Raw genomic sequence first — 11,678 nt, forward strand, 5'->3', positions numbered from 1 at the left:
CAAAACTTTGAAATTTCGCCCACTTTGTGAAATTTTATTCTGGGTCCGTATTGCGTTGAAATATTCACACAAGTACCCTCATATGTTGTTTGCACCCAGGGAAGGAGGCACGTCCATAAACAAATCACAGAAAGAAGATACGGGGTAGTAAAGACAGGACGTTTCATTTTCGGAAAACCGGTTTTGTTCACTCTCGGTCTGGGACTAACTACGCCTTACTCCTTGGGTATTTTGGTCTGAAATTTTTACCAGACGTTCGTCACTGTGACTACTGAGTTTTGGCTGAGATTTGAGCCCCAAATGCGTCCTACAGGATTGGCAATAAATTTTTTATTCATCACTGCCAGGACTGGAAGGAAGGTTCGTCTGTGTGTGAAACTGTTTCATTCTTTTCGTGGGTGAATACTCATCCGTTTGACCTGAAACTTGTCGCGTTTTGTCTAAAATTCAGTGGAGATTCTTACGTGGAATTTCAGGAAAAAACTATTTCGGGAGAATTTTTCAGAAATTTTGTGCAAACCAAGGCTATCCTCTACCAAAACTTGTGAAATTTCGCCCTACTTTCTGAAATTTTGTTCTGGGTCCGTATTGCGTTGAAAATATCCACACAAGTACCTTCATATGTTGTTTGCACCCAGGGAAGGAGGCACGTCCATAAACAAATCACAAAAAGAAGATACGGGGTAGAAAAGCCAGGACGTTTCGTTTTCGGAAAACCGGTTTTGTTCACTCTCGGTATGGGACTTACTACGCCTTATTCCTTGGGTATTTTGCTCTGAAATTTTTACCAGACGTTCGCCACTGTGTCTACTGAGTTTTGGCTGAGATTTGAGCCCCAGATTCGTCCCACAGGATTGGCAATAAATTTTTTATTCATCACTGCCAAGGCTGAAAGGAAGGTTCGTCTGTGTGTGAAACTGTTTCATTATTTTCGTGGGTGAATACTCATCCGTTTGACCTTAAACTTGTCGCGTTTTGTCCCAAATTCAGTGGAGATTCTTACGTGGAATTTCAGGAAAAAACTATTTCGGGAGAATTTTTCAGAAATTTTGTGCAAAGCAAGGCTATCCTCTACCAAAACTTGTGAAATTTCGCCCTACTTTCTTAAATTTTGTTCTGGGTCCGTATTGTGCTGAAAATATCCACACAAGTACCTTCATATGTTGTTTGCACCCAGGGAAGGTGGCACGTCCATAAACAAATCACAGAAAGAAGATACGGGGTAGAAAAGCCAGGACGTTTCGTTTTCGGAAAACCGGTTTTGTTCACTCTCGGTCTCGGACTTACTACGCCTTACTCCTTGGGTATTTTGGTCTGAAATTTTTACCAGACGTTTGTCACTGTGTCTACTAAGTTTTGGCTGAGATTTGAGCCCCAGATTCGTCCCACAGGATTGTCAATAAATTTTTTTATTCATCACTGCCAGAGCTGAAAGGAAGGTTCGTCTGTGTGTGAAACTGTTTCATTCTTTTCGTGGGTGAATACTCATCCGTTTCACCTGAAATTTGTCAAGTTTTGTCCCAAATTCAATGGAGATTCTTACGTGGAATTTCAGGAAAAAACTATTTCGGGAGAATTTTTCTGAAATTTTGTGCAAACCGAAGCTATTCTCTACCAAAACTTGTGAAATTTCGGCTTACTTTCTGAAATTTTATTCTAGGTCCATATTGCGCTGAAAAAATTTACACAAGTACCTTCATATGTTGTTTGCACACAGGTAAGGAGGCACGTCCATAAAGAAATCACAGAAAGAGAATACGGGGTAGAAAAGCCAGGACGTTTCGTTTTCGAAAAACCGGTTTTGTTCACTCTCGATCTGAGACTTACTATGCCTTACTCCTTACGTGGAATTTCAGGAAAAAACTATTTCGGAAATTTTGTGCAAAATAAGATTATCAGTAAGTGTTTGGTATAATATATAAGATAATTAACTTTTTAATTAATAAAACTCACTATATTTAATTTATTTTTATTCATCTTTTTTATATTTCTCTTCAACTAAATACCTTTTTTCTTCTTTCTACTTTATTTTTGAGTCGTTTCCACACATTAATTTTATTTACATCTTCCTATTTCTCTCCTATCTACCAACCTAAACATAAAGTATTATCATGGACGATTATCATGGTTTTTGCATTTAGTGATTCGAGCTCGAGCATTTCATATTCAACCATAGGAATGTCCACTTGAAAGCCATGTTCATGCCTTTTACCCTAAAGTAAAATAGATTATATTCAGACTCTTCATCTGGTTAGAAAATTGATTGCGTATGCCACATAACTACACCTCAACTGGTCGATAAGGTCAAGGAGCAGTCCTGATTTGGAAATTATAATTTTCATTATTAGGGTATTTTTCTAATGCCAAGTGCCATTTGAAAAAACAAACAAGTTCATAATCATTCATACAAGGGGTGAGAGGAAAATAAGACAAAAAGTTACACACGAATTTTCATTCATACTGAAAATTGGAGATTATCTTGTCTATTGTACACAGAACGATATTCATACATCAAAAACTGGGCATCTTTCCTTTTCTCTCCTTCAAGATGTTTTATCCATCAGCTGAATCGGAGTCAGAATATTTGATTTGTTTGTCTCCACAACACAACCATTCATGACCATTTCCTCCAACATAAAATGCGCCTTTTCTAAGTGGAACATAATATCTAGCTCGCACTGCAAGTAAAAGTGAAGGAGAAATAAGCAAGGTTACTGGAATCTCCTTCAAAACAGGGAAGATCAGTTTGTAAAGCGAGACATACCACATTGCCAAAATGACGATCCATGGTTTCAACCAAGAGGTGTATAAATTCCAAAATAGCCAGCTCATTCTGCAACATTATCACCAGAAGGTCGAATAAGAAGTCATGAAGATTCTAAAAATCTCCCATTGTTTACACTAAAGTGACATGGATCCGGCTCTTCTAAATGCAAACAATTCACTTTAGAAGATAAATTAAGTAATTCCAGTCATGGATAAAAACGTCAACAGTCAATATTACATATACATGCATAAGAAACCAAGAGCATGTTTGAATGTCAACAATTAATTTTCTCATCAACAACTGTGATTACTTATTTTATCCTTGCTCACCTGAGAGGACTTAAAGCTAAATCACACACACACGCACATATATATATGGGAAAATAAATATATAAGACAATCATTTTTTTATATACAACAAAATCACTTTAGAGAAGCTAAATCCAAGTCATTGATGAGAAAACTAATGATCAACCTTACAGTACATGCATAATCATCCAGCAAAAGAAAAACATTTACATGCATAATAAATCATAAATGTGTTGGTTAAATTTCTCATCAACGACAGTGAATACTACTTGTTTCACCCTTAACTCGCTTTAGAGGAACTAAATCTAAGTGATATTCACATAATTCTGTTAAAGCTGCATACCAGATCAATATGCTCTGGCTGATCACTGTCATGGAACACGAGCAAGTAAAATACAGAGGAAATATCATTCAACATGTCATGAAGAAATCACAAAAGTGAAATTGACGCCAACGCCAGATTCCATCAACACCTTAAAGCATTAAATATATCATTTATGTTCAATCAATTCGAGATTTCTTTACTGAAATATGTTACTCTAACATTACATTTTACAGCAAACTGAAATATTATCTCAATTTCACACAATTCATTTATTTTAAGAAGACGTTTAATTGCTTAGTTTTCACAGGAACTTCAAATTGCACTGTCTTCGGATGAAATAAGGCGTAGAGAAAGGGATTTATTCATTACCTCGTCATCGTCGACTCCGACGAGGAAGAACAAGGAGGCGTAGCGCCTGTACACTATTTTGTAGTTGCGATGCTCGACAAAGGAACACTGCATGATCAACGATGGCGAAAAGTGATTTACGAGTGAGAATTTGAAATCAGAGAGTTGAATCGCGCATAAGGCGAATGTGCAATTGAGAAGATGGATCTGAATGGTGGAATTGTGGATCTAAATGAAGATTGAAGTGAGAGGAAGGAACCTGTTGTTCGTTGCGAGCGAGGCATTTGCGAACGATTTCACCTTCGAGAGCTCGACGCTCTTCGAGAGTGAGGTATTCGTAGTACTGAGCAAGGCGCGTTTGGCCTTGCTTGTTCACCATCAACACGAATCGGATCCCCATTTTGATTCTGCCCTAATTCGATCCACCTCTTCCACTCTCAACAAACAACACCTTATTGTTTCTTCTAACACTTAATATTCACGTGTCTTTTTTTGTCAAGCTAGATGATATAATTATTACTTTACAATCTTATTATTTATATGTTTTCATAAAAAAATGACTTAGTTAATTATAAAAAATACTTAATTAAGTTTCAAGTATTTAATAAATTACAAAAATTAATTAAGTTCTTATTAAATAATTTTACTTTATTAATGCTTAAAATTTATATATTTTTTAACTAAGTCTAAACTCACCACAAACTTAAACACCACAAATTAAAAGAATAATAAAAATAAAATTTTGGAATTCTAATACTTTCAAATTAAAGATATCTCATTAGTTATATTACATAAAAACCAAATCAAATTTGTTCCGACATTAAATCCAAGAGATAGTATATAAACTGTTCTAAATCTTGACTCTTAAGCGGTATTGTTCGATTACCGCTTTAGAAATCGGTGCTCATGTCACGATTTTATCCTAAAAGATCAGAAAATATATAAATTGTCATTGACCTCAAACCTCAAACTATATTAACATAGAGAAACAAAACTATCAACTCATCTTAATTGACATAAAAATTATTAAAAAAATCAACAAAAACCCTAAAATTTCCAAAAACTCAAAACTTGAATGAGTCTAAAATATCCATAAAAAATGCAAGAGTAATGCACTAGTTATGGATTTATCCTTAAGGTATATTTTGAATATAATAATAGTTAAAGTGTATATTATATTCTTCATACCAACAATTAACAATATAATTGAGGTGTACATCCAAATATGAGATTTCTCCATGGTGGGATAAGATATAATAGTAGAACTCAAGTCAAGCACGAAATTTCATTCCATAATAATTTATAAATAACAGGGAGTACAATGCAGTGCACCTGAGCCACATTTGATCACGCAACTTTTCTAATTTCTACTAGTCAAAAGCTTCCAAGCTTCTTGGCTGCTCCCTCAGTTGTTGAAATTGAATATTTGAATACGATCATCAGTTCTTGAAATTCACATATACTAACTAGGTGAACAAAAGTAATTCTGAAATAATTCTTTTCCAACATGATTAGAACCAAGAGAATGTTTTGTTTCGGTTAATCTACTCTTACATCCTTCTTCTAGAAATAAACTTCTTCTTTTGCTCCTCTCACACCTCTCCTTGTCTTGCAAACTCTGAATTTAGATGATACCTACAAAAGACACTCTGACTCTTAAATAAGCTCCGAATAAGCTTTAGGTGTTCGATATTAATACTGAATGATAACATACTTAATTCTTGAAATTTGTATTTATTTATATAATTATCGTAAATCCTTTGTTATTGGACTAGTTTAAGGATTTGAATAGTAATTAAGAACGTATTACCTAATCATTGATTATCCCTTTTGGATACTATGGTTTCGGTCACATCTCATTAATCCCTTTTGGATACTATAGTTTCGGTGATATCGGTCGACTGAGTCCCAGGTCGGGTCCAGGCGGTACATTAGTTGTTCATAATTGATTCAATCTAATGACACTTCATTTCCAGATAAAGCAATCTCATTATAAAGCTTGCAGTGTACAACACAACATACCCGCAAGAATTTTCATAGTGCAAGGCTGAGTTTTCATCACAGCCATCTTATTGACAAACAAGGAACAAAAAGACAGCTCCTATATACTATTAATGGTAACTCATTATAAAGGGTCATAAATCACAATAATAACAACTAGCATGCTGCTGCATGGATACGGCTGCTGATATCTTTGCTAGCAGAGGTTTCTTTGGAACAATGTTCATGCAACGTTTCTTCTTCCTTTTTCTCTTCATGATCACCCTTCACATCCAAAAAACTGGGTTGATTTGTAGAAGATAAAAGCCTAGCCCACATTCTATCAGTTATCACTACGTGGTTCTGTCTCTCAGTGATTCTCTGCATAACAAGGCAAAAAAAACATGAAATGTTATTAGAAATAGGTTTATTGAATGTTGATAAAAATATCTTACTTATTCTTTGGAACCAACAAATATCATGCATGATGAACTTACGTAGAAGGGTATGTAAGTTTGTCTTCCATTGACAAGTCCACTTGTATAGCCAGTGTAACCTGCCATTGCTCCATGAACAGCACTTTGAGCAAGAAGTGTACAATACACGTTGTCAGAGGCATTGCTTGGAACAGCACGGATCATGTAAGTTGGATCTGTAAAACAGAAAAGCGAAGCGCTTTTTCAGCCATTGCACTTTTCAGTGTGTGCACAGATGAAATCCACGGAGTTTAATCTCTTTTACAAACCTATGTATTTGAGTGTTATGGGTAGCGTCTTCTGTTCAGCAAAATGATCCTGCGAGGTCAAAATGCTTAAAGTAAGCAACAGAAAATATCATCATGAACGTTTATCAGTTGAGAAAAAAATCGTAAATAGTAATATAAAGCATATTCTGTACGATCTAGCTTCTACCACTTGAACAACATTGTGCTAGGAGTCCTACAACATGTAAACTAGTGATGGCAGTGATAGTAGGGTGATGCTAGACATATCAGTCAATGATCATAGCATAAGTGTAGGGTGATGGGCCTGAACCCGATTATGTAATAAGTGGATCGGTTTCCGAATTATAATACAAGACAAGGCGTTACTTTGGCGTACGATAGGGGATCCCGAATTAACTAGTCTTAATGACTCAATCAAGACAAAATCAGGAAGGATAGGGTGAATTTTATCAATATATAACAAATGAGGCACCAGCAAGAAGGATCATCTCTTACATACAGTTAAGGATGCACTCACTCTTGGCTACATTGGGTGTTTCAAGACTTAAGATCGACTAGTCCTTTTGTCGAGAACAATAAGTAAGAACGACCTTTAGGGAAGTAAACAGGTTGAGTTTCACTTTCAACTAAGAAATTAAGAGGACAAGGCAGTCATAAAAGATGAATAGAATGCAAATAAAATGAATAACTATCCAACCTTAATCTTTTGGGATATCCATAGGCCAACATCTTGAAGAAGCTTATTTCCAGAAGCATCCTGTGTGCTCATAGACTGCACACTCTCGGAAACAAGTTCCTGTCCTGCTCCTTCAGCAATCACAATAACCATGTGCCCATTTTCTTTGAGTCTTTTCTCTATGTATTCAAAAAGTCCCCCTGGACCTTCAAGGTAAAAGGGTGACTCCGGAATCAAGCAACAATCCACATCTCGACTTGCAAGGGTAGCATACATTGCAATAAATCCTGCACCATACATCCCAAATGCACCATATACTAAGTGAAGTCTGGTTCACTAACAAAGTCAATAAAAGAACTTTTAAACATCACATTAATGTTAAAATGAGAGAACAATGTATGATTGATGGCCTTAACATACTAATAGATGGAAAAATTACAGAATGATTCACATTTTATTGAAACCACAAATGGATTGCAGATAGTAGGCAATTGATATTAAAATTGAACCCTTAAGCAGGGCTGTGGAGGCATCATAAGCATTTAGGAAAATTACCGCTGTTTCTACCCATCAACTTGACAACACCTATGCCATTCTCAACACTTTCAGCTTCAACATGTGCCGCATTTATAGCTCGTTGCGCCTCCTCAACAGCAGTGTCAAAGCCAAAGGACTTGTCAATAACCTACTAAGCAACAAAGCGACAGCAGAAGAATTTTACCAACTAATGTTGCTAATGGGGTTTAAATTATGAGTTTAAAGCCACGATGCAGAAGAAAGAAAGATTTACCGGGATATCATTGTCTATTGTTTTGGGGATTCCAACAACTGAAACTTTGAGACCACGCCTCCTGACTTCCTGCATGCATAATCAGGTTGAATTATTAGTTACTTGCTACTCTAATCCAATTAGTTTAACAGAGCTTAAATATCCTAATGATCTTGTTAAAATGTTCATTCATAAGTCTGACAGTCACTTCATGTGATGACAGATGATTCATGTGATGGCAGATGATTGTTGTTACTTGAGACGTCAGCCTAGTTAAGATATCAAGTTACGTAATGATGCCTAACATAAAAGGTTTTATAAAAAAAAAGGTCTAACAGTCATTTTAGATACCTCAAAAATTACAGATGCTCCCTTCTGAGTTCCATCTCCTCCAATGATATAAACCTGAAATTTAGAAAAATATTAATCTTATGTACATACACAAAAAGGATACTTCTAAATAGAAAGAAATGCAGACCTGATTGATTCCCCGATCTTGAATACTGTCAACTATCTTTTTGGTGTCATGTCCACCTCTCGATGTTCCCAGAACAGTCCCCCCACGCTTATGTATATCATTCACACTTTTAGGAGTTAAAGTGATTGTGTTGCGAGCATAGAAGCCCCTGTATCCTCCCTTCACATCAGAACAGCATCATTAGTTACAGATACCAGTAAGAAACTATGATAGCATATGATGTCATTGAAGATTTACACTTTTAGGCATGAGAGAACCAAGGATGGGGAAAATTAACTCCAGAATAAATGACTTTTAAGTGACACCAAATAAGGATTAATATTACTTCTTTTTTTTTGTGATGACAGAGTCTTGCATAGTGATGTCGGACATAAAAACTTTATATATATATATATATATATATATATAAAGTAAAAGCCTGTACAATTATTACAAAGCAAGAACAATGCGTTGGTCTCTTTAAACAAGAGCAAATTAGTACATTAATAACCAACCTCAGGCATTAAGGTTTGTTTGAAACGACAAAGAATTGAAAGTTAGGGGTGAAACTCGTATGAAACAAGCAGAGAACTTTCAGACCTTTTTTTAATCCCAAAACAACAATGAAAAACAGTTAAAGAGAAAGAAAAAAAACCATGAAGAAAGATTCACGTACATTGATTCCCAAAACTTTCTTCACGCCATACATATGGTTCAAGCCACATACTAATTCCCTAATGACAGTGTTGAGCCCGGGGCACAGACCCCCACAAGTAACAATGGCAGCCTGAACTTCATCTGCTTCAAAATACACCTGAACATCCAATTTTAGAAGCCATAAATATACCAAATTTACCAAACAATGCACCTAAAATGTACCCCTCTTGCAGACCAGACACACACGTAGAAACGTACCTTTTGACGAGGCCCAGCACGCCTAAAATGTACCCCTCTTGCACCATCTTTGTGAACAACGACCTGTCATAAAATCAGAGAACAAAATGGAAATAAGTGACAGGTAAATCAAGGTGAGTAGGTAACAACACTGTCCAAGCTGCAAATGGAAACAAACATAAAACCCCACCAACATTCACCCCATGCAGTTACCATTCCATTAAAGTTTGGATTTGAAGGTGTCCATACTTAGCAAGGGAGATGCAGCACCACCTTAACGTAGAAACCAGTTAATAGCCAAAGCTTTAGGCATCATCAGCAAACCCATCCCAAATTACCTAAAAAACCATTAAAATCGTAACCAGAAACCAACCTTTTGAGGAACGCTGTCATCAACATGCACAAAGTACTGCCTGCAAAACAACAAGTAAACAAAATTCAATTCACCAATCAAGCAACAAAGTAAAGGAAATCACAACACAAGAGACGAATTAATCAATCAACACTCACTTAACAACTGAATAAGCAGGGTTGTCTTGCAAAGGATTCGTGTATGTCTGCGGCAACACAAGCACACAATAATCATACACTAATCTTGTAATTAAGTGAAAAAAAAAAAAAAAAAAAACAAGCTACCCAAAAGAAAAAATTGTGGAACTAATTACTCATTTCTGATCCCAACCCAGAAATTAAAAAGCTTTTCCATTATTAATTTTTGGTGTCGGCAGGAAAAAGGGGCAAGAAAAAAGTCATTGGGTTATATAATACGACAAAGCATTCGAGTGGTTCGAGGAAACAGAGGAAAAAAGGTCCACGTGATCGCTGATCAGGTGATGAAGCAGCTTTAGACGGTGACCCAACAGAATATGAGAACGATGAAAACGACGACGTACTGGGAGATTAGGAAAGTAATCGGTCAAATGGGGAACATCCTCGAGGACGTAACCAGCTGTGCCGGTGACGACCTTTGGGTCGGTGTTGGCAGGGGAAGCCATCGCAGCGGCGCGTGACGGCGATCTGGCAGGTTCGGAGCTCAGCTTGGGATGAAAGAAACCGTTTTGTTTGATGGGGTCTTGGTTGTGATTTGGAAAATTGGAATTAGAATTAGAATCCATTCAAAGGTAGTAACAGGAGTTGAAGAAGATGAAGAACAGAGTGTTCATATTTATAGTAAACGGAGTTGACCGAAGGAATCAGACACCAAAGTGGAATTTTCTGATTTTGTATGAGAAATCAATGATGAAGGGTAACAGCTTAAAGAAAAAAGAGAAGGTGAAAAAGGAACTTTCTTGTGAAGTAGAAACAGGTGGCTGAAGATGGAAATGGATTTGAAACTGTATGATCCACAGCTTTTTTGAGGGTCGGCGTGGAACACAGTGATGCTATGCTGTTGTTGTGGGCTACTTCTTTCTTCTAGAATAAACCTCGGAGATTCCGGATTCCTACACTTTTTTTTTTATTTTTCTTATTTTTTTCAAATTCTATGTTCTGTTTTTTGTTCCAGCAGAAAACAGAGCCAGTCTCTGCCTTCCATGTCTCTGTCTTCTACCACATAAAAACTCCAACCTTTTTTTTATTTTATTTTATAAATTGTAATTTGTTGGGTAAAAGTTAAATAAAAATGAATAAATAAATAAGAATTCGATAGAAATTAGGAATTTGAAAATAGTTAGTTGTTCCCTTTAGGTGAAGCCATGCTCCATACCTTGGAAGCTCACATGAATCAACTTTCCAATGGATATCAATGTTTTCATGTGACATATTTGCTTGTGGATGAACAAGAAGAAGTGCTTCTTAGGTTAAAGATAACTAGAACTTGTAAAATATATGGTTGATTAGGGTGTGTTAGTGACTTGTTTGGATTTTTACTAAAATTTAGTGAAAATCATAGCAAAATATATTGACCTTTGAATTTTGTTTGGGGAACTTTTTCTGAAAAGTCCTTTGAACAACTTAAGGAGGCCATGAGTTCTTTGTTTGTGATAATGATGCCTAATTTTGACAAGTTGCTTATGATTGAAGACAAGTGCCTGAAGAAAATAACCATATAAATTAGTAGATCATCTTTGAGATTAAATACAAATTTAGAAAATAAAAATTGATTTTATGTTGATATAATAAATCTTATCTTTTTATAAAAATGTCATCATACATTTTTATGACTGACATAATAAATCACTTATTACGATGGTTTTATACTGATTACGATGGTTTTATACTGTTTTGACATAAGTAAATACTTATTATGTTAGTTTCTAATTTCAACTGATGCATAATAAATGTGATATTTATTATAAAATGGTTATCAAACTACTTTTTATGAGAGATGGATTACACTCATTATCATAAATTATCGTTGTTTTTTTATTTTTAAACAAGTGAATTCTTAAAAAAAAATTGAAACAATGTACTTTATCTACCAGCATTGTC

The 11,678-nt window shown here is 35.6% G+C and overlaps 2 protein-coding genes across 3 annotated transcripts; both read right to left on the reverse strand.

The window, feature by feature from the left end:
• Positions 1-2,425: 2,425 nt before the first annotated feature.
• Positions 2,426-4,247, reverse strand: LOC137838160 (AP-4 complex subunit sigma). The gene is made up of 4 exons (XM_068647401.1): positions 4,008-4,247; positions 3,770-3,856; positions 2,765-2,833; positions 2,426-2,678 (listed from the first exon to the last, which is right to left on the reverse strand). The coding sequence occupies exons 1-4, from the start codon at positions 4,146-4,148 to the stop codon at positions 2,544-2,546; spliced, it is 432 nt and encodes a 143-aa protein (XP_068503502.1). The 5' UTR covers positions 4,149-4,247; the 3' UTR covers positions 2,426-2,543.
• A 1,470-nt stretch (positions 4,248-5,717) lies between these two features.
• Positions 5,718-10,811, reverse strand: LOC137838161 (ATP-dependent 6-phosphofructokinase 3). Of its 2 annotated transcripts, XM_068647403.1 has the most exons (14): positions 10,142-10,766; positions 9,759-9,805; positions 9,622-9,661; positions 9,462-9,521; positions 9,270-9,332; positions 9,031-9,168; positions 8,376-8,534; positions 8,249-8,302; positions 7,919-7,987; positions 7,684-7,813; positions 7,150-7,415; positions 6,474-6,522; positions 6,226-6,380; positions 5,718-6,109 (listed from the first exon to the last, which is right to left on the reverse strand). In XM_068647403.1, exons 4-14 carry the CDS (start codon positions 9,462-9,464, stop codon positions 5,906-5,908), a joined length of 1,290 nt encoding a protein of 429 aa, XP_068503504.1. In that variant the 5' UTR covers positions 9,465-9,521; positions 9,622-9,661; positions 9,759-9,805; positions 10,142-10,766; the 3' UTR covers positions 5,718-5,905. The 2 variants fall into 2 exon arrangements, with proteins under 2 accessions (XP_068503504.1, XP_068503503.1); XM_068647402.1 differs by lacking the exon at positions 9,462-9,521 and having other exon boundaries at positions 10,142-10,811.
• Between the last annotated feature and the right edge of the window lie 867 nt (positions 10,812-11,678).

This window comes from Phaseolus vulgaris, chromosome 4 (assembly GCF_000499845.2).
Source record: "Phaseolus vulgaris cultivar G19833 chromosome 4, P. vulgaris v2.0, whole genome shotgun sequence".
Classification (NCBI taxonomy): Eukaryota; Viridiplantae; Streptophyta; class Magnoliopsida; order Fabales; family Fabaceae; genus Phaseolus; species Phaseolus vulgaris.